Source organism: Panthera leo, chromosome B2 (assembly GCF_018350215.1).
Source record: "Panthera leo isolate Ple1 chromosome B2, P.leo_Ple1_pat1.1, whole genome shotgun sequence".
Taxonomy (NCBI): Eukaryota; Metazoa; Chordata; class Mammalia; order Carnivora; family Felidae; genus Panthera; species Panthera leo.
In genome coordinates, this window is record NC_056683.1 from 89,043,801 (window position 1) to 89,067,905 (window position 24,105).

At 36.4% G+C, this 24,105-nt stretch overlaps 1 protein-coding gene across 10 annotated transcripts in view; it reads right to left on the reverse strand.

Moving 5' to 3' along the window:
* Positions 1 to 24,105, reverse strand: part of USP45 (ubiquitin specific peptidase 45) — a 76,292-nt gene that overhangs the window by 33,051 nt on the left and 19,136 nt on the right. For 8 of the 10 annotated variants that reach the window (XR_006202723.1, XR_006202724.1, XM_042939436.1 and 5 more), the window contains 3 exons: positions 12,295 to 12,437; positions 11,820 to 11,915; positions 7,578 to 7,708 (listed from right to left, as the gene is read on the reverse strand). Coding sequence is in view for 8 of the 10 variants with exons in the window: in XM_042939436.1 (XP_042795370.1) it covers positions 7,578 to 7,708; positions 11,820 to 11,915; positions 12,295 to 12,437 (370 nt within the window). In the remaining 2 variants the exon portion in view is untranslated. Of the gene's footprint in view, positions 1 to 7,577; positions 7,709 to 11,819; positions 11,916 to 12,294; positions 12,438 to 17,077; positions 17,196 to 24,105 lie in introns of all 10 variants that reach the window. The other 2 variants (XM_042939440.1, XM_042939441.1) reach the window with 1 other exon arrangement.

Sequence of the window (24,105 nt, forward strand, 5' to 3'; positions counted from 1 at the left end):
GTGATCTATTATCTTCCTACCCTGAATAACCAAATGAAAAACAAGAAGTTATTTATATTTAAATAAAGAACAATAATCTGATATCTCTGTGAATGTATTTATTTTAAGGATTTAACAACTAAATTTCCTTGTATTAATTAAAGGTTCAGGTGCTGTACATGGAGACATCAACACAGCAAATATTTAGTTGATTTCATTAACTTTAAAAAACAGTATTTTCTGCAATAAATTCCAATACTAAAATGAAATGAAAATAAGTGCTAAATTTAGATAGTGCTCTAAGATGAAGAAAGAATTTTGTCAAAGTAATATAAAATAGTAAGAATATCTTATTGTAGTACAAGTTTACAATGTTCTCCTTGTGGTATGTCCAACATATCTCATTTGATATGCACAACAGTGCTGTTAAGCAATCAGTTAAGATGAACTGTTTTACACTTGAGAAAACTGAAGAACAATCTGTGTGCCACTGACGTAAATCCAAATCTTTTGATTCTTGAGTCCAGTACTTCAAGCATTATTCTTTATTATCTCATAATAAACATTCATTCTAGTAATGCACTAATGAGAGTCCCTGGTGCTAAAAAGCTATCTGAACTAGCAGTGAATCTAGCCTATAATAGGAACCGTAATTTCATTTATTCACTCTTGTTAAGTAGTAGCAAAAGCAAAAGGATGCTGAGAACTTTGATTTACTGCCCTTGTGGGCTTCCCTTTCTGCATTTGGTGGATATAGATCACCTTCTAGATCAGAGAAGAGGACAGAAACCAAGATGGACACATTTCTCACCCCTATCTGGGCTTCCATGGCTGGAATCCATGTAAGGCAGAAACCCATGTAAGGCAGAAACTGCATGACATGACATTTGTGCTGTAGGCATCAAGGAAGTTCAGTGAAGTGGAAGAAGATTGCAAGGGGCAAACGGGAATCCTTCAGGGATCCTCATCTGCCATGTTGCAGGTAGAAGGAACAGTCTGTGGCTTTCAAAGCAGATGCACAGGAAGGAAATTGTTCCTGAGCAAAGGAGAAACTTTCTCTACCACGTCTCTGCCTACAGCTCCATCTCAACTATCCACAGACCAGTTACTGCCTTCTAAACCATTCAAGAAAATTAATGACGAATCACTAAATTCTACTCCTGGAACCAATACAACATATATGTTAACTAACTTGAAAATAAATAAATAAACAAACAAACCTAGATTTTTTTTTTCTTTCTTCTTCTACCTAGGATTGGGTCAAAAATTTAAGAGGACTTAAAGAATCTGTAATACCCAAAGCAATCTATATATTCAATGCAATCCCTATCAAAATAACACCAATATTCTTCACAGAGCTAGAACAAACAATCCTAAAATTTGTATGGAACCACAAAAGACTCTGAATAGCCAAAGCAATCCTCAAAAAGAAAACAAAAGCTGGAGGTATCACAATTCCAGACTTCAAGATGTATTCCAAAGCTGTAATCATCAAGATAGTATGATACTGACACAGGAACAGACACATAGATCAATGGAACAGAATAGAGAACCCAGAAATGAACCCACAAATATGTGGATGGTTGACCTTACCAAGAGCCTGAAAGGAAGCCCTTAGGCAAATACTAACTAAGGCTACAAGAGAACACATACTTGGCCTAGAGACCTGAAACCAGGCCAAACCTTCTATAGACTCTTCTCACCTCCCCCAGATGAGGGCAGCAGAGTAACTGTAAGCCAATACAAGACCTCAATCTCCAAGGCCAGCCCAGAGTTCAGAGGTAAGGCTATCTTAAAATTTGACATTTTTAGGCAGAGAAGAGAGGGATATGAGGAAAAGAGGCTATGGAAGGGAGAGGATGTGAAAAAGGCAGCAGGGGAAACAAGGAAGGGTGGAGGAAATGGAAGAAAGCAAAGGGGGAAAAAATGGGAAAAAACAAAAAAATTCTACTCCCAAGAAGCCTACAAACCAATATCATAAAACACAAAGAAATCTGATGTTAAAAAATCAACAACTGAAATGCATTTACTTCACTTCAAATAAATTTTATAAAACTGATCCAAAGATGTTACAATATGTTGAGAATGTACAAAAACATAAAGGCATGCCAATAAAAGCCTAGATATTAGGTAAAAAAGAAAAACTTTTTTTTTTTTAAGTTTATTTATTTTTGAGAAAGAAAGAGAGCACGAGTGGGGCAGGGCAGAGAGAGAGGGCGACACAGAATCTGAAGTAGGCTCCAGGCTCTGAGCTGTCATCACAGAGCCTGATGTGGGGCTGGAACTCATGAACCATGAGATCATGACCTGAACTGAAGTCAGACGCGTAACTGACTAAGCCACCCCAGCGCCCCAAAAAGAAAAAACTTTTTTTAAGGGATATGTAGATATTGATAAGATAGCCAATTGAAAATATTAGAAGAAAATAAAACTACAGATATAAAAATCAATAGATAGGATAAATTCTATACACAGTTGAAGGGCAAACTAGTAAATTAGAAGATAACAGTATTTTGAGAATTTGGTGGCACTCCTTAATGTACATGACATACCATAGAGTATCACAAAACTACAAATATGTATGTATATGTGTATACACATATATATTGGTAGTGTGTGTGTATATACATATATGTGTATACACATATACATACACATGCATATTTGTATATATATATACACATACACATATATACATGCACACACACACACATATATATTTCCTCATGGACAAAACCCAAAGAAAGCTCAGCACATCAATATTAGTTACCAACATAAAAGAGTGAAGAAGTAAACAGAGCAAAAGATGGGCATAAATGAGTATAAAGAAACGATCACTCTAGAGCATCTTTGAACCTTTTAAGGAAGAATGCATGTAGAAACTGGTGAAATCCAAGAAAGATTTGTAGGAGAGTTGACAGTATTGTGTTAATGTCAATTTCCTGGTTTTGACAATGCACTGTTGTTTAAGTTATTATTGATGGTGGAAGCTAAATAAAGGGTACACAGTAACTCTGTACTCTTCTTTCAACTTCTTGTGATCCTTAAAACTACTGCAAAATAACAAGAATTGGGGGGGGTGGGGAATCCATAAGAAAGTTGAAGAATTTGCTCCCAACATTCACCAGTGGTAGAAATGTCTGATAATCACTCTTATAATAGAAACTACAAGAGACTGGTTCAACTTTCAAAAATCAAGTAATGTATATACCCACAATGTAGATGAATCTCAAAATAATTATAGCAAGAAGCCAGACAAAAAAGAGTACACATTATATATAGGAATCTAAAACATGCAAACGAATCTACAGTGACAAAAACAGGTAAGTGGTACAGAGGGGAGGGGTTTAGGGGAGAGAGTCCAGAGAGAGGGATCACAAAAGGGCCCAAGAAAACTTTTAGGGGTGATGCAAACATTCATCACACTGATTGTGGCAATGGTGTCACAAGTATGTAGATATACATTATACATACATATATATAGTATCTCAAAACTTATCCAATGGTATGCTTTAAATATGTACAGCTTAATGTAAGTCAAATATACAAACTATTCAGAATACCCATTAATACGATTCACTGTTTCAACAGATTTTTAAAAACCCATATGATTATTTCAATAGATGCAGGAAAAGCATTTTTCTTAAAAGAAAAAAACATTTATTATCTCATGGTTTCTCTGGGCCAGGAATCAAAGTATACCAATGGTAATACATAATGTTTATTTATTTAAATAATAAAGCTTTGTTGTTTTTTAAGGAAAAATTGGGTATTGGGAGTTTATCAAATACTGTTATTCTTGATGAGAATCCTCAGAAAAAACTAGGAATGGGAATTTCCTTAACCTGATGAAAGGCATCTATGAAAAACCTACAGCTGCTATTATACTTATGTGTGAAAGACTGAATGTTCCTCCCCTAATATCAGAAACAAAGCAAAGATGCCTATTTCACCACTCCAACATTGTACTGGAGGTCCTTGCCAGCCATATAAAGTAAGAAAAAGGTCTAAAAGGATACAAATTTTAAAGGAAGAAATAAAATGGTCTTTATTTACCAATGACATTATTGTCTACATAGGAAATCCCAAAAGATCTACATGAAGCTATTATAACCAGTAAATGAATTAAACAAAGCAGCAAGAAACAAGATCAATATACAAAAACCAAGAATATTTCTGTATATTAGAAACATACAACTGGAAATTGAAATTTCTTTAAAGTACCAATTTACAATAAATAGTATTTAAAAACATGAAATTCTAAAGATAAATCTAACAACATTGTGTAGCATTTGTAAGCTGAAAATCACAAAACTTGATGAGAGAAATCAAATACCTAAATAACTGAAAAGATATGTCATAATCATGCTTTGGAACGCAACATGGTTAAGATGTCCATTCTAAACTGATCTCCAAATGCAATCCCAATTAACAAACTGATTGTAAAATTCATGTGAAAAAGCAAAGGACCTGAAATAGTTAAAAAAAAAAAAAAGTAAAGTTTGAACTCTCATTCTCCAATTCCAAGACTTACTATAAAGTTACAGTAATTGACACAGTGGAGGACCGGGGTAAGAACAGACATGCAGATCAATGGAACAGAACAAAGTCCCAAAACAGACTCAACATACATGGCTTAAATCTTCACCAGGTTTTTAAAAATTACTTTTCTTAATATGTATCTCTTAAAAAAAAATTTTTTTTACATTTATTGATTTTTGAGAGACACAGTGAGATAGAGTGTGAGCAGGGGAGGGGCAGAGAGAGAGGGAGACACAGAATCTGAAGCAGGCTCCAGGCTCTGAGCAAGTGTTCAGCACAGAGCCTGATGCAGGGCTCAAACCCACGAACCGCGAGATCATGACCTGAGCCGAAGTCGGATGCTCAACCAACTGAGCCACCCAATATACATCTCTTTTTAAAGTAAACATAAAAAACAAAAGGCAACTTTTAATGTTTTCAAATGATGTTTGATCCAGTAATTCTATATATCCTACTGATGTACTCTCACAAGTGCAGCACACACACACGTAAAATCAAGTAAGTCATATCCACATGCACTAAAATGGAAAAATGTAAAAAATGTATTAAGCAAAACAAGTTGCAAACAATCTGTGTATATGTCTGTGTATGCATAATCACTTTTGAAAAAAATAAGATAAATACTACTTTGAACATCTATCCATGAACACCTATTATTTAAACATTTTTTTTAATTTATAAATCTTTATAAAAAAAAAATGCAAAACAGTTATTTTTGGAGATCCAAAAACAAATTTCTAATTGACATAAATTCCTAAAAACTTTTGAACTCTGTGAGGCACCAAAGTCTCGGAGACTTTTATGGGACTTTCTGTTCTTCAGGTTTTGAAAAACAGCATTTGCCTACTAAATTAAACACATAATAAACCCTCTATATTTTTGACCACATTCAAAATACCATGGCACAGTATGCTAAGTGAAATAAGCCAGTCACAGAAAGACAAATAGTGTGATTCCATTTATATGAAGAACCTAAAATAGTCAAATTCATAAAATAAAAGAGCACAATGTTGTCTTGCCAGGGCCTGGAGTAAAGGAAAAATAGATAGGAATAATCAATAGGCATAAAGTTTTAGTCAAGCAAGATGGACAAGCTCTAGAGATCTCCTGTCCAGCATTGCACCTACAGTCAACAATATTTTGTACACTTAAATTTTTTTTAATGTTTATTTATTTCTTAATATTTTTTATGTTTGTTTATTTTTTGAGAAACAGAGACAGAGAGACAGACAGAGTGCAAGCAGGGGAGGGACAGAGAGAGGGAGACACAGAATCTGAAGCAGGCTCCAGGATCTGAGCTGTCAGCTGTCAGCACAGCCCCCAACATGGGGCTTGAACTCTCAAACCACAAAATCATGACCTGAGCCGAAGTTGGATGCTTGATCGACTAAGTCACCCAGGTGCCCCTGTATACTTAAAAATTTTAAGATGGTAGGGGTGCCTGGGTAGCTCATTAGGTAGCTCAGTTGGTTATAGAGCAGGTCATGATCTCACAGTTGGTGGGATCAAACCCCATGTTGGGCTCTGTGCTGTTGGCACAGAGCCTGCTTAAGATTCTCTCCCCCACACCTCTCTCTCTCTCAAAATAAATAAATAACTTCAAGAGAAAAAAAGAAAAAATTTAAGAAGGTAGAGCTCATGGTAAGTGTTCTTTTCACAATTATTTTTGAAAAAATTAACCTTGGTACAATTCTATGAGATAAAATACAATATAATGCCATGGTACAAGTAACTAGCTTAAATTAAAATGAAATTTTGAAGCCTAGAGATATAAAAAAAAAATGTTAAGTTCCCATTTAAAGAATTTTGTTTCTACATATTTTAGTAATTGTGGACTGGACTAGCTCATGAACTCCATGACAGGATCTATTTTTAATATGTTATACACTGTGTATCCCTAGAATCTAGCAAGTAACTGACACAAATAAGTTCTCAATTTTTTTTTAATTTTTTTTTTAACGTTTTATTTATTTTTGAGACAGGGAGAGACAGAGCATGAACGGGGGAGGGTCAGAGAGAGAGGGAGACACAGAATCTGAAACAGGCTCCAGGTTCTGAGCAGTAAGCACAGAGCCCGATGCGGGGCTCGAACTCACGAACAGTGAGATCGTGACCTGAGCTGAAGTCGGACGCTTAACCAACTGGGCCACCCAGGCGCCCCAGTTCTCAATTTTTTTAGATGAAGGAATAAGTGAAAGCATTAAAGTTGCATCAGGTCCTTTATGGTATGTATGTATTTCCACGTACCCAAGCATTTTGTTTTTGAACATACAGTACTATCTTGAGAAATTCACTTAAACTCTATTTGCCTTGAAGCTCATTTCTAAAAATAAGGAAAGGGGCACCTGGGTGGCTCAGTCAGTTAAGCGTCTGACTCTTGATTTTGGCTCAGGTGGTCATCTCACGGTTCATGAGATCAAGCCCTATTTCAGGCTCTGCGCTGACAGCCTGGAGCCTGCTTGGGATTCTCTCTCTCCCTCTCTCTGCCTCTCTCTCTCAAAATAATAAACATTTTTTAAAAAATGATAAAAATAAGGAAGGCACCTGGCTGCCTCAGTTGGTAGAGCATGCAAGTCCTGATCTTGGGGTCATGAGCTTGAGCCCCATATTGCAGGTTGAGTGTACTTAAAAATGATAATAAAATAAAAGTAAAAATAAGAAAACTAGGTTCAGATGACCTATTATGGCACCTTTTAGATTTTACAATTCTATAGTTTTCTTACTCTTTGTTCTTACATCATGGGCTTCTAAATCAGGACAGACCTCTATTTGAATCCTGGCTTTGTCACTATACAACTAAGTAAGCTACTCAACTTCTGAGAGTCTCAGTTTCCTTATTTATAAAATGGGGATAAACAAGCACTTCTTCAGAGTATTATGAGATATAATTTACTTTAATAAAGCACACAGCTGCAATTAAACAAATATTAGTTCCTAATCTCTTGAGAGTCTAGACAATAATAGTGTTATAGTAAGCGTGAAACTACCCATATTAAGTGATACATTAGAATTTTATAACTCATAATTATTTATATCAAAAATTTAGATGCACCCACTTCTGACAAAGCTGATTAAAAAGAACTTTAGGAGAAAGTGGTCCTTTTTCAGTCTCCTTCATGCTATGAAGAAACAGGAACAGGGCTGAGGTCAATGGTCCAGGGCTTGAAAGTTCCACCATTAATGGGTCCTTTAAAAACATGATCAACTCTTTGTCAGAAATATGCAATTTTAAACTTAAATATTATTAAAAACTAAGAATTATACTTTGTTTAAATGATAACTAAATTGCCTCAAGTGCATTAAAAAACTTTATTCCCATACATATAAAATGAATATTTAAAAAAATGGGATAATGGAATTAAGTGTCTTACCTTGAAAAACACAGGTATTCTCATACCCTCTGCTCTTTACTTAATGAAAGTATTAGTTTAAGAGTTAAATCACCAATATTTAGTTGCTTATAAATGTCCCTTCATGTGCTTTCCTAAAAGTGAAATTACTTATCTACTTGCTATGTATTTATTTCCAATCATAAATTATATTTAATAAATTATATTTATCAAATATAATTATAAATTATATTTATCAGCAAACTCCATAGCTTTCTTTTCCCAAAATATTTTATGAATAAAATAAGGAATGGGAAATTATGTCACAAAATTAGTACACCATTCCCTGTCTTTTAAAATGGAGAGAAAAAGCTTGACAAAAGCAGCTAAAATTGTGTGAGGGAGAAACCCATTTTATTCTAGAATTTTTCCCCCACCAAGTTTTGCTTTCTAAAATGTTATCTTCACCAGTAATCCTCTCTCCTTACAAACAATGAATTAAAAGCAAATGCCAAATATCATCTTGGGACATTATAGAAAGTTATCTTCTAATACAACTACCAAATATGTTGCCTCATTCGTGTATTTATGAAATACATGTTACATACATATTTCATACCAACTATCCTTAAAAAAAATCTACCATCTGGGGCACCTGGGTGGCTCAGTGGGTTGAGCATCTGACTTTAGCTCAGGTCATGATCTCACGGTTCATAGGTTTGAGCCCTGCATCAGGCTCTGTGATGACAGCTTGGAGCCTAGATCCTGCTTCATATTCTGTGTCTCCCTCTCTCGCTGCCCCTCTCCCTCCCGCCTCTCAAAAATAAACATTAAAAAAAATTTTTTTTTTTAAATCTACCAGCTGACTAAAACCACAGAAAGGACAGGCTATAATTTTTCCATAGTCTCTGAGTATCAAAAGTGCTCTCTGCCATGTTGAAGACATAAACAGACATTTCTCCAAAGAAGACATCCAGATGGCCAACAGACACATGAAAAGATGCTCAACATCACTCATCATCAGGGAAATGCAAATCAAAACTACAATGAGATATTACCTCACACATGTCAGAATGGCTAAAATCAAAAAGAAAAGAAAAAACTGCTGGTGAGGATGTGGAGAAAAAGAAACCCTTGTGCACTGTTAGTGGAAATACAAGTTGGTGCAGGTGCTCTGGAAGACAGTATGGAGGTTCCTCAAGAAGTTAAAAATAGAACTACCATATGATCCAGTAATCACTCAACTGGGTATTTACCTAAAGAATGCAAAAACACTGGGATGCCAGGGTGACTCAGTCTGTTAAGTATCTGACTTCAGCTCAGGCCGTGATCTCACTGTTGATGGGTTTGAGCCCCGCATCAGGCTCTGTGCTGACAGCTCGGAGCCTGAAGCCTGCTTTGGATTCTGTGCCTCCCTCTCTGCCCCTCTCCCTGCTCGTGCTCGCTCACTCTCTCTCTCTCTCTCTCTCTCAAAAATAAATAAAAACATTTAAAAAAAAATTTAGGGGCTCATGGGTGGCTCAGTTGGTTGAGCGTCCGACTTCAGCTCAGGTCATGATCTCATGGTCCGTGCGTTTGAGCCCCATGTCGGGCTCTGTGCTGACAGCTCAGAGCCTGGAGCCTGCTTCAGATTCTGTGCCCCCCTCTCTCTCCGCCTCACCCCTCTTGTGCTCTGTCTCTGTCTTTCAAAAATGAACAAATATATAAAAATTTTTTTAAAAAAGAATATAAAAACACTAATTCAAAGGGATACACACATCCCTATGTTTATTGCAGCATTATTTACAATAGTCAAATTATAGAAGCAGCCTAAGTATCCATCAACTGATGAATGGATAAAGAATACGTAGTATACTTATACAATGGAATGTTATTCTGCCATAAGAAAGAATGAAATCCTACCATTTGCAAACAACATGGATGGACCTTGTGGGCATACTAATTGAAATAGGTCAGACACAGAAAGACAAATACCATATGAACTTACTTACATGTAGAATTTAAAACAAAACCCCCAAAAACAAACAAACAAACAAACAAACAAACAAACATGCTCATAGACACAAAGAAGAGATTGGTGGCTGCCAGAGCCAGGGAGTGAGGGGGTAGGTAAAATGGGTGAATGAGGTCAAAAGGTACAAACTTTCAGATATTAATAAACAAAAAAGAACACCTATGAAAAACCTACAATTAACTTACTTCATTCCTAATGTTATTGAAAGAATACTTTCCCCCTAATTTGGGGATTTTAGGCAAGGATGCCTGCTTTCATCATTTCTATTCCACATGTTATTAGAGGTTCAAGCCAGCACAATAAGGTAAGGAAAAGAAACTAAAGGCATACAGTTTACAAAGGGCAAAGTAAAACTGGTGATTCAAAGAGTAGTGATCTATGCTGACAGCCCTCCAGCTCAGGTCAACTGTATGTCCCATGTATCTAAGATCTAAGATTGAAACTCTCCTCTTAGAATAATGCAAACCTAAAGTGATCAGTTATAGTATCTAACTGCCCTATAGTAATCTTGAGACACAGTTCTACATGTAAAATACTTAACATTCAATCACATTTAATAGGAAATCTTTTCAAGTGACTAAGTATCAACTTCCATTTAATGGTTTTCACTATCTCACTCAACTTTAGAAGAGTATAGGACCTACCATAAAGATTTTAAGGGGTTGAACAGGCAGTAAGTTTACAGGCTGCTCTTTCAACAAAGAAATACAATATCGTCTTTCAAATCTGCCTCCTTGGGGAAAAGAAAAATCTAAGATTACTACACTGAGCTAAGAATTTTTAGAACTCCCCTTTCTTAAGTGTTCTCAAAAGCCAGATCATGAGCTATATATACACTGTCTTCCTCCAATACACACACACACACACACACACACACACACACACACACACACACACACAATTTCTAACTAAAAACATTATTACTAGTGTCAGCTCCCTCAAGCCAAAGACTACCAGGAACACACTGGTAGTTGAACAAGAGGGGTTTATTACTTGTTGCATTTGGGGACAACATACACGATGGGAAAGCATGGGGTGTCTCAATAAAAGGGTGTTGGAAAGAACTGATAGGGGATTTGAGTTTTGGATAAGTAATTTAGGGGAGAGTCTAAGGAAGCAGAAGTCTGCTCTCAGTTGAATGCCATCAGAAACTGGGGGTAATTCTATCACTGGGTATCTTGATATATCTTATCTTTGAGTTAGGATAACCTAAATTCTAGTCTCTTTGGGAGACAAAATCAAGGATAAAGCTATAACTAGTAAAGAAGTAGCGGTCTCTCACTTTGGTCAAAGAAGATGTTTGGGATTTTTCTCAGTGGTAGACGAACTTTGCTTTTGTCTGTGTTTAGATAAAATTATGAAGTAGCCTTGCTTTGTCTTAGTTTGTCAGTCTCAGAGCAACCTAGCCTGAGGTTGGCATTCTGTGAGACTGTTTGAACAATATGGCCTAACTTGTAGGTGCCACGCCAGCTTCTGAATGTTAAGCGCTGTTTTTTGTTTGTTTGTTTTTTCCTTTCTCACTAGCTTAAAAACCCATTTTCAGACTAGGCTCCTAAAAACCTTTAGATGTTCACCATTAAAACCAAATCTACCTTTAAAGAATTAAAATGCTATATTTAAGGAAATGTTACCAGTAATTACAAAACAGGCGTCCTAGACATTTTGCTCAACAAAACAAACGCCTTTTGTTTTTTCCAGTATGTTTGTTTGAAAGCTGCCTTAATATTTTTGTATTGTTTGACCCACGATATGTTTGAACCCTAACAGATCTTGAATGTATAACTTTAGAATTTTAAAATCTGATTATTTCACAAAATGCTTTTGAATGATTTTTTCAAAATATTTTTTTCAAAACATCATTTCAGTTAACATTCGGAGAAATACTAAAGGTAGATTTTGACACCATCAGTGGCTCATCTAAAAAGAGCTATTATCCAGATAGTCATACTTCTTACCAGGTGAGAGTCTGAGGAAGGAAAAATCTTGAGTTTTGTACCATTTTCTTTGCTCTCATTCATAAGTTCTGAAAGAATATAAGATTGTGCCAAGTTCTAAAAGAAAACAAAAGTAAAGTCTTCTGATTCAGTTGTAATATGCTTCTGATTCTATGGAATAAATACTCTCTTAAGCTCTCAAACGTCATCTAACATAGCAAAAAAATGTTTAAGTTTACAAAAAAAATGTTCACATTTAATAAATGTCAGTATTACTGATTAAATCACAGTAAAACACAGAGAAGGCCTTCCAGAAGCACTGTGTGAAAAGGGGGCATACATACGTTATGCAGCAATGGTTAACGATGGCCTAAAACAAAAAAGAAAACAGAAAAATCTCCAGGGGAACATTTAGCTGTCATTTCCTAGTTTACAGGTGTGCCAATAAATATAAATTAATCTTTTACATTTTACAAAGTTTCCTGATGGCTCTTACCTGCATGACTGCATTGAAAAAGCAAGTATTTCCTAAATTTGTAATTCCTTTCACAGGTGTTACACTGTTGCCTTTTCTTCCTTTCTTTTTTTCACCTGCTTCATATTTTTCTTCACAAAGTTTTAAGATTCTAGAGAATGCACCTAAGTTAGAGAAAACATAACTGACATAAGATATAAAATTCAATAACCATCATTTAAAATAATTTAAATATATTACTTAAAATTAAGTAACATTTCCCCTTGAATCACTGTCCCTGAAGTGATGTCAGGGACATAAGATATAAAATTCAATAACCATCATTTAAAATAATTTAAATATATTACTTAAAATTAAGTAACATTTCCCCTTGAATCACTGTCCCTGAAGTGATGTCAGGGACAAATAAATGTCTCCAGTTGGTATCCTCGTACTAGTAAATTTTTCATTTTGACATACACATCTGTACCTCATACCATAATGAAGAATGAATTCCAGATGAATTAAAAGTTAAAAAAGAATAAAGTAAAAAAATAAGGAGAGAACATCCAGATCTTGGCTCCTAAATACCATTCCCCACAAAAAGAAATGAAGACTCCTTGGGGTGCCTGGGTGGCTCAGTCAGTTAAGTGTCTGACTTCGGCTCAGGTCATAATCTCAACAGCTTGTTGGTTTGAGCCCCACATCGGGCTCCGGGCTGACAGCTCAGAGACTAGAGCCTACTTCAGATACTATGTCTCTCTCTGTTCTTCTCCCACTCATGCTCTGTCTCTATCTCTCTCTCTCAAAAATAAATAAACATTGAAAAAAATAATAAAGAAATCAAGACTCCTGATTCTAAAACTGGGGCAGCAAAGAAAAAAAATAAACCTAAAACATTTTTACTGTGCCAGAAAATAAGGAAGTGTTCAAAAAAACTGATGAGTATGTCAAAATACACACCATTTTGAGTACGTTCCCACTGGTCCAATCTTGGAAAATTTGAATATCAAAATAAAGAAGGGTACTAATAGTTTATTATTCACTGAGCAAAATGAGAATGGATCTGAATGGATAATAGGTTTTTTAAATGGGAGGAAAAGAGAAAAACTTTTCCTTACAAGAGAATGCCAACTAATAAATAGAAGAAATGATGGAACTGGAAAATCACCAGATGGTGGCATTTTTTTGTATTCTTGCAACTTTTCTGTAAGTTTGAAACTGTCAAAATAAAATGTTTAAAAAATTAATAACTATATTATAAAAAAGTAAAACACCAGGGACCAGGGCCCTGTGGCCAGGCCAAATGCCATGAGCAGGGTTCCTGTGCCCCTGGCCTATGGGCCTCTTCCCTGCCCCCTCAGTTTGCCATTTTTGGAGTTTTTCATAATTATTAAACTGATGGGACTTTTGTGTTTTTTTTTTTTTTTTTAATTTTTTTTTTTTTTTTAACGTTTTTATTTTATTTTTGAGACAGAAAGAGACAGAGCATGAACGGGGGAGGGGCAGAGAGAGAGGGAGACACAGAATCGGAAGCAGGCTCCAGGCTCTGGGCCATCAGCCCAGACCCCGACGCGGGGCTCGAACTCACGGACCGTGAGATCGTGACCTGAGCTGAAGTCGGACGCTCAACCGACTGAGCCACCCAGGCGCCCCTTGTGTTTTTATAGTGACTCTGTGGTGCAGCTCTTTAAGAAAGCTAGGACATGCCTTAGATGCAAAAAAAAACAAACAAAAAAAACACCTATATGTTTGGCATATAAGTGCATGTTTTGGGCTCACTGATTTGTATAATTAATACAGATTTGAACATTATAATATCAATTCATCATGTTTAAAAACAATATGAAAATGAATAATTTCTAACATTTATTAACTGACATGATTGATCATACATATTAACAGCACATTACTTTCTGAATCAAAATATAATTTGAAGTTTGATGGGAAATTGCCAAGTTCTCCAATCTTTTGGTTTTAACTGAAATATTATTTTAAATTCCTTTCAACTTTCAGATTTTGTAGTTCTTCGCAATTATACATTTTATTCATCTAATAATGATATAGTGTCTTGCATTGCTAATTAACTTTTAAATATTTGGCTATCTCCCCAGATGGGTGGGGATCAGAAAACGTCTCTACTCTTTCTTCCACAGGGCTGTGATGTTGGCAAGAACATCCATAATAAAAATTTAATGTAAATGAAAAATGTACCAGATTAAACAGGAGATCCAGTAGAATCTTGGCCCTCTAAGCTTCTGATGAGTTTTTTTAAATTTCTTTATTGTTTATTATTTTTGAGAGAGAGACAGAGAGCAAGCAGAGAAGGGGCAGAGAGAGAGGGAGACACAGAATCGGAAGCGGGCTCCAGGCTCCTAGCTCTCAGCACAGAGCCCGACACAGGGGTCGAACTCACAGACTGCGAGATCATGACCTGAGCTGTAGTTGGCCGCCCAACCGACTGAGCCACCCTGGCACCCCAGCTTCTGATGAGTTCTTAAGAGTAAGTTAAGACATCCCCTCCCATCCTACCCTTCTATATGACAGCACTGAGGGAGATGAACAGATGCTGGAGGTAGCTCTGTGTTCAGGGACAGAAGCAGGCAGCAAACACCATAAGGAGAAACTTTAATCTTGGGTAAGGGCAGACTGATGTCATGCACACCCTGTTGGTTCAAATAAGGTTTGACTTGGCACCTGTGACTTTTGCCAAAAAAAGGCATCAGTCGAGGGGGGTTATTAACACATTTTCTTTCTTTTTTTTTTTAATATTTATTTTTTGAGAGAGAGACAGACATACAGAACATGAATTGGGGAGGGGCAGAGAGAGGGAGACACAGATTCCAAAACAGGCTCCAGGCTCTGAGCTGTCAGTAGAGTCTGACAAACCGCAAGATCATGACCTGAGCCAAAGTCAGATGCTCAACCAGCTGAGCTACCCAGGTGCCCCAACACATTTTTTTATAATGTTTTCAGATTAAATGCAGAGCTGCTATCTGCAAAGTACCCAGCAAGGTAAGCACTATGTAAGTGTGTGAAGACAGAGAATTGTTATTTGTGCCAAAATCCAGATCTTCGTAAGCTATTCTTCATGTCCGTTGTTTATACGTCCGCACTTTTAATCATTTCCTATAACTTCCTGGTTTTTTCCCCCCTTCAAGTTTATCTCTTATTTCTAACTGGATTTTCTGAATTGCTAATATGAACTTGCCTTTTATGTTGACTGTGGTTCTCCTATCTTTTTGGCTTTTCTTAATTGTATTCTTTCAGCTAATTCTTTGCTTAAAATTTATTTATTTATTTTGAGAGAGAGAGAAAGAGTGGGGGAGGGGTACAGAGAGAGAGAGAGAGAGAGAGAGAGAGAGAGAGAGAGAGAATCCCAAGCAGGCTCCACACTGTCAGCACAGAGCCCAATGCAGGGCTTGAACGCACAAACCATGAGATCATGACCTGTGTCAAAGTCGGACACTTAACCAACTGAGTCACCCAGGCGCCACTGTGGCTTTTCAACATGTGGTAACATCTTATCACAACCCTAGAGTTCTGGGTTAACACAGAAAAGAACTAGCAAGATAGATCTCTTCTCCTGTCTTCCATATATTAAAACATGTGATAAGAATTAAATCCCATACTAAAGCTTGGGGGCAAAGGCTGGTACAATCAATGACTTCTCCATTGATTGACATGCAGAGGCCAGCCAATGGAGAAAAGGAAAAGCAGGAAAAAAAGCAAAGACAATATTCCAACCTGCAAGCAAATGTGAAAGCAAATGAAAAAAGCCAGTCAGTGGTTAAGAAGCACTACACAAGGGGTGCCTGGGTGGCTCAGTCAGCTAAGCATCTGACTTAGGCTCAGGTCATGATCTCACGGTCCGTGGGTTCGAGCCCTGCACTGGGGTCTATGCTGACAGCTCAGAGCCTGAAGCCTGCTTCAGATTCTGTGTCTCCCTCTCTCTCTCTGTCCCTCCCCTGCTCACACGTGCTCTCTCAAAAATAAACATTAAAAAAAAAAAAAAGGAAGCACTACGCAAACAAGAGGAGGCCCCATATGGATCCTGGCTGGGTTTGGGAATAAGAGCAGTCTACCTCTTAATTATACTGAGATCCCAACCAGAACCTAAAGCAGGTTTCAGCTCTCATTAACAGCAATTGCCACTAGATGGCTTCATAGTGATTGTTAAGAGATTAAAGATGATAGAATAATTAAATCCAAGCATTAGTCCATCTTTTTGGGCAAGGTTGTTACTCTGATTTTACATTTACAAAACTCAGTCTCCAACATGTTAAGTAATTTGCCCAAAGTCTTAAAGACAATCTTTTGACTATAAATCTATTGTCATTTTACCACCTAATTTCTCTTCAGTGATTCATGCACAATGAGAATTGTAAAAGATTGGGAGGCAAGAGTCTTACATATTTAGGGGTATGTAACCCTGAAAAAATGACTCCTCAAAAGTACTTCTTATACTTAACATTGCCATAATGTTTTTTTGCTAATTAACATGAAAAAATGTTGGGGAAAATAAACTATATAGATTATATTAACCATACAACATATATACATATACACATATATGTTTTTGTATTTTACAGTATTTATCATTCACTTGGAATAAATGTTTTATTTTTCCAGAAATAAATTTTATTCTTACAAGAACAAACAGCATTTTTTAAAACTGTAACATGCAAATCTCTGTACCACATTTACCCATCAGTTTTCAAAACATCTGGGATAGCATCCTAAAGTAAACAATGTTCATAAGACCATCTGGACAAAACTGCGGGCAAGAAAAAAAAGCATAAACATATGGAAAAACAGATTTTACCCTTCCCTTCAGCAGTAAGGGATGACAAATGTCGAACCTAGATATATCCACGCTTCACTGTGCGATGCTTTTCAGCACCACCTGGCTCTCCATGCACAGCCACCAAATATGGACAGCACTGCCAGAAAGAATATATCCACAGGGCAATGGCAATAAAAATAGTTTATTTCATGGTTAAATAGCCACTTCACACAAGTGGCAAGGGTCTGTTTATTGACTTTTACATCCAAGTCTGTGAGAACATACTCAAAATTAATTATGCTATTAGGCTTAAATATTAAATAGATCAGATCATTTAACTAGAAAATAAAATGACATATTCTAACAACTATTTAAATGCATTTTAAAGTACAAGTTTTTAATTTTACTAAGTAGTACATTTATAAAATTTAACAATTCAAATTCAATTGATATATTAAATTTCCATTGTGTGTCAGGTACTATAGGAACCACTATCTGTAACTGTTTATATTTAATTGCTTACGATTTAAGAGTAAAAAGACTGATACACAGTGAACAGCATAGGGATATTAAACCTTATATTCATAATAACATCTTAACAAAACTTTCAGAAACTAAGTATATTACTTCCAATACATTGCTTTTTATTAAAACACACATACCTGTTTGTATGTCAAGTTATTGAGAGATTGATTCAGATACCATTTTTTTAAACTAGAATCTTAAACTCTCAGCTGACAGTTTCTTAGCAAATGTACATCTATATTTAGTTTCTAAAAGTTTTGCTAAGATGTTATCATGAACATCTTTGATTTCGGCTCAGGTCATGATCTCACGGTTCGAGGTCAAGCACGGAGACTGCTTGGGATTCTCCCTCTCTCTCTGCCCCTCCCCCAACTGCACAATAAGTATCTTACCTTACTTATCTCCTTTATATTACCAGCACTGTCATCAGATACTGCATTTATGTAATAAAATATAGACCCCAGAATGCAAAGAACATTCAGGGAAGGCTTCAGGCATTCTAGATAAAATTTTTAAAGCTCTTTTATATCTCGGTAGTTTCCCTTTAAGTCTATAACCTGAGTACTCAAAGAGTTGCTGGTTAACTAACTGAATAGACCTGGTAGGTTCTATACATATCTCAGGTCTTGCAAGATAGAAAACCAGCAAAGAAAGAAGATATATTTTTTCAACAACTTGGCTAAGGCTAAGAGTATCTAAAAAGTAATCCTAAGTACCTCAAATATTCCTACCATAAAAGTGACTCCAATACAAAGATACTATGATTATCTTTTTTAAAACCAAACTTAAAAATATTAAATCAGACATATATAAAAAATTAATGTATAAGAAATTGTAGGTGAATATCTTTATAATCTTGGAGTTCAGACAACTTTCAAAGCATGGCCCAAAAGGCTAAAAAATCTTCACAGGAAAGACTGATGGAACTGGTAATGATGACATTAAAAACTTCACTACTGAAAAAAAAAGAAAAAAAGACACCTGATAACTATAAACAAAGTTAAATACAGAAAGATGGGTATTCTTGTCAACTATACCCTTTGTATAATCTTTCTGTAGGGCAGTTTAGCAACAGTGACCAAAATTCAAGGTGTTTCTAAACTGACCAGAAATTTCAACAAATTAACCTACAAAAATAAACAGGAAGTACACAGAGATGCAGCTTTCGTGGGAGAAAATTGAAAACAGTGAATAGTAAATTTGTTGCCAAGCAATATTAAACATCTACCTTTTTCTCAAAGTTAAAAATATTTGTGAACTGCCTTGGTTAAACCAAAAGGGGAACACTGGCGATTCCCTAGTTTCCTGTGGGCACAGGGAAAGTAAACTTATTTTACAGTTTGCTTATTTAAAGACAGAGTTTGAGAGCATTATTTCCTCTGGTAATTGTCCCCACTGCAAAGATGAAGACGAAATTGAGGCACGCGGTTAGTGATAGAAGATTCAAACCCAGGTAGTCTGGCTTCAGAATCCACAAACTTAACCATTACGACCTACCGTCTAGATAATAACAGATGATAAGGTTAATAAGTGTGATAATTTAAAACACTACTGAAATGCTAGTGGTGATATGAAAGAAAAAGCCACTACTCTTTTAGCAAAAGCTGGATGTAATCAATTGCTGGATGTCTTTGGTGTGAATGTATATCTTTATTAAAGTTTACAGCAGCTTTTCTCAAAGGGTTCCTCGAAAGAATTAAGCCCTAATGCCCTAGGCACCCACTTCATGCAACTAACTTCTCCCTATGTATTTGCAAGGTTACAGTCAGCTAGTTAGTGCCATCTTTTGGGAGAACTGAGAGAACAGTCACTCAAACAATTTTCTGTGTTCTGTAGTTTGGATGGAGAACTGTGGATTCAAATCCCTATGGGCAGGGATGCCAAAGTGGCTCAGTCGGTTAAGCGTCCTACTCTTGATTTTGGCTCAGGTCATGATCTCACGGTTCCTGGGTTCAAGCCCTGCATCAGTCTCTGTGCTGACAGCTCAGAGCCTGGAGCCTGCTTCAGATTCTGCGTCTCCCTCTCTCTCTCTGCCCCTGCCCCACTTGCACTCTGTATCTCTCTCAAAAATAAATATTTTTTAAAAAGTTAAAAAAAAAATCCCTATGCCTAATGTTTTTTAAACACCCAGCATCTTTTTGTCCCTCACCCCGTTTACATTTGGAAATAACTATTTTTAGTACTTATTTTTGAAAATGCAAATAAATTAGGTGTATGACTGTCACTTTATAGCAAAACAAAATCTATTACTATTATATTCAAATTGTTAGGCACAATATTATTTATCCCCAGATACTTATTTCAGATCCCAAATATGCCATTTACTTTCTTATTTCAAAAAAAGATACAGCAAATTTATTCCTAGTAAAACCAAAAGAACCAACATAACTTGCGGCTTTTTATTCCAAAAGCCTAAGCTTAATTAATTTAATAGAATATATTTTCGGCTTTCTCTAGGCTCTCTAAAAATAGCATCTCAACAGTATTAAAAATTATGGGCCCAGTTTATTAAGAATGTGGGATTGTCAATCATCCATCTAGTTCACAAAAAGCAAACCAATATTAAATACCATTTCACCAGGAATACATATATTCAGTAAGTGTTTGCAGAATATTTACATTACATTTACAAGACTATCAAAGTGACAAATTTCATCAGCCTTCGGAGAATAGTGGCCCACTTTTTAGTAATACATATTTCTCAGTGGGTCTCACAATAAAGCTTTCTTGCTTTTTTTTCAGTCTTGTGTTATACATGACCTTTTTATTATATGGGGATTTTATTTGTTGTTTTTAGTTTTCTGGTATGTGTTTGGGGGGGAAGTGTGGATGGAATTTTTTTTTTTTTTTTTAAAGCAAATCCTAGCATCAGATGTGAAATCTACACAGCTGTAAGTATTCTTCTGGGAACCTGCACTGGGGTTTCCTCAGCTGCTTAATGCAATTACCTAAGCCAGTCATGTAGTATTAATGTAATTTGCCTATTTCTGCAGCTGCAAAGTTTAATCTTTAAAGAGTAAAAAGAAAAAACTTGCTGCCCCACTATTCCTCTGCCTTGGAAGCGAATAATAATTACTTCACCTGTCTGTTCTCAAAATTCCACTAACTCCTAGTTAACCATTAGTCTTAAAAACCTTTAGTTGGGACACCTGGGTGGCTTAGTTGGTTAAGCACCCAACTTCAGTTCAGGCCATGATCTCATGGTTCATGGGTTTGAGCCCCACATTGGGCTGAGCTGACAGTATGGAACCTGCTTGGGATTCTCTCTCTCTTTCCCTCTCTCTAACCCTCCCCCAGCCCCATTTGTGCTTTCTCTCTCAAAAATAAATACATAAACCTTAAAAAAGAAAAAAAATATTGGGACGCCTGGGTAGCTCAGTTGGTTAAGCATCCAGCTCTTGATTTCAGCTCAGGTCATGACCTCACAGATTCGTGGGGTCCTCTGCCCCTCTCAAAATAAATAAACTTTAAAAAAAATCTTAGTTCCATTATAATTTGATACTGCCACATGTATGAGTAAGCAGGTATACATACAAAGGCATTCCTATCTATCTCCTTATTACAGTTAAGTGACTCTTCTAAAACACAAAACTTCTTCATTTAAAATCTATTAGTGGTTGCTCACTGCCTACAGGATAAACTCTAAACTTACACGGCCCTTCAATATCTGTTCCTGCTTACCTCTAGTCTCACCCTCTCATCAACCTCCAATATCACAAAATTCAACCTTGCAGCTCCATTGAATTCCCTGAACATATCAAGCTCCCTCACCAATGAGCTATTTCCTCTGCCTGGAACACACACTCCTTTCCCCTGTGCCTAGCTCATTTCTACATATCCTTTAGCTCTTGGCTTAGAAGGCTCTTCCTCTAAATAAAACCATCCTGGCTCCTACAGTCTACATTAGATACTACCCCAAAGTGTCCTCATAGTCCCCTGCACTTGCTCTATCACAGCCCTACTTAAACAAGCAATTATTAAGCAATTACACGTGATTTGTCAGTATCTCTCACTTGACCAAAAAATCAATAATAGCAGAAACAGAAATAAATCTGTTTTGGGGCGCCTGGGTGCTCAGTCGGTGAAGTGCCCCACTCTTGGTTTTGGCTCAGGTCATGATCTCATAGTTCATGAGTTCAAGCCCTATGTCAGGCTCCATGCTGATGGTGCAGAGCCTGTCTGGGCTTCTCTCTCTCCCTTTCCCTCTGCCTCTCTGCGGCTCATGTGCACCTGCTCTCCCTCTCTTTCTCTCAAATAAACATTAAAAAAAAAGATTTGTAAAAAAATGTTAAATAATGCCACTTACTAAGTTTGTGTTCTTTTATAAAATAGTTATATTTCCTAAAAACATATAATTTGTGTTAACAGGTCATGGAAATTCTTGCTATTTTCAGTGATTTAATAAATACTATAATTTTTTATTTTAATTTCCCATATGATATTGATAGATATAACCTACCTGATCAAAGCACTTTAATTCCTCAATAATGTTTAAGAGTCTAAAGGGCTACTGAGATCAAAAGCTAAGATTTACTGAACTAGCAGTGTTTAGAAATGGATGGGGCACTGGCTTTGATTCTCTGAGTAAAGAAGCTAAGTTAGATCTATTAGACATGAAATTGATCAGGCTTTGCATAACTTAACTACATGTGTAAGTACAGGTACAGGCTTTTCTCTCAGCAGTTATTTTTCTTAGAGCAGAATATAAAAAGGATCTTTTTAAAGAAATGTTTTAATATTTATTTATTTTTGAGAGAGAGACAGAGCACAAGTGAGACACAGAATCTGAAGCAGGTTCCAGGCTCTGAGCTATCAGCACAGAACCCGATGCAGGCCTTGAACTCAAGAACCACGAGATCATGACCTGAGCCGAAGTTGGACGCTTAACAGATTGAGCCACCCAGGTGCCCCAAAAAAGAATCTTTTAAAATCATTCTTATCCTCCCACCTAAAATACAATATAGTTTCATATTCTTTTAAAATTACTGTATGCAGACATTTTTATATTTCTACAGTCTTCACAATTATTTAAAATAGCTGCATAATCATATCTAGCATTCCTACAAACCTCAATAACAACTTTCATGTCTGATTTTTAATCTACTTTATAAAAACATACTTAAACCTTACGCAACAAAAAATACTGCAGATTACTATCCCAAATAAACTTACTTCCAGAATGCCAACGAATCTTATTTTAAATCAAACTTACCTGAGAGATACTGTAGCTTGAAACACAAAGATAATGACATTTTGACCTAGAACTTCTGGAAACCCTGACCTCAGAAGTATGTCTCTCCCTAACTGTGAAGGTTCCACACTCTCTCAAATTCCCTCAATAACCTGTTTCCATTATTCCAGGTGCTACCCATGGTTCCATAAACACAATTAAAGGCTACACCTGTGCTTCCCACCACCGGTAATGATCGCTGCTCTCATCTCTACCTATCTAAAATTCTACCTTGAAGGGTCAGCTTGAAAGCCAGCTCATTCACGATTCTTTCTCAGTTCCTTTCAATTGAACATTACAACCCTTTTGGAATATCTGAAAGCCTTTGCTTGAACTTCAGTCAAAATACAACTCTGTTCTGCTTATCTTTATTCTTTAGGACAGGAACTGTCTTATCAATCTCTATTCCCTGAAACACCATGGAAAAGAGGCAGGTGCTGTTGAGGAAAATGAGGCTCAGATGAATAGTAACCTGCCAGTGACTGAAAGAGTCAAATCTGAATGCCAGATCCCCCACCCCTGACAAAGCCCATGTTCTTTCTACCATATCATTCCATGCTCCCTTCCTTATATCCTTTTTGATAATAAATATTCAAGAAATCTGTAAAATTAAATGAAATGAAATTAGACTGGCTTTTTCTTCATCTCAAGGAAACTCTAAGGTTAAAAAAAAAAAAAAAATCCAGAGAAAATAATCCCTGCAATTGTACTTTGGCTGCCCCAGCATCATATCCCTACATATCTTATGGCCAGAAAAAAACACATTAAATGTGTGGCTTTCAGGAGACAGCATTAAGACCCACATCTATTCCTGAAATGTTAAATGTCTATCATCATCATATTTTGCCGGTTCTTTATTTGAGCAGAATCACAGCTACAACTAGTATGCCTGGGACAGAGTAAGATTTCAATAAATGTCTGTTGAATAAATAAATGAGTGAAAAAAATAACCATTGCTTCAGCTGTCCAGGCACCTGTGTTTACCTCCTCCAGTTCCTTCACCAATTTCTCCAACATTGTTGTCTCAGAACAATAGCTAACAAAAAAAATTACATATTGAGCTGCAGAACATACAGCCAAACAACTAGTATATTTTAATACAAATTTTCAGTTTCTGAATGCCACCTACTAAGCAATTCAATTGTGGGCCAAAGGCATTTCAAAATTCTCATGTCCATTCACCCAGTCACCCAAAATCCTGAGGTGTGTCCTGATTTTTCCCACTCTCCCTCACTCACATCGAATCCACCCACTTTCCATCAGTGCCTCTACTGGTTTCTCACCTGAGAAACCTCCTTGACCTTCGTAATGA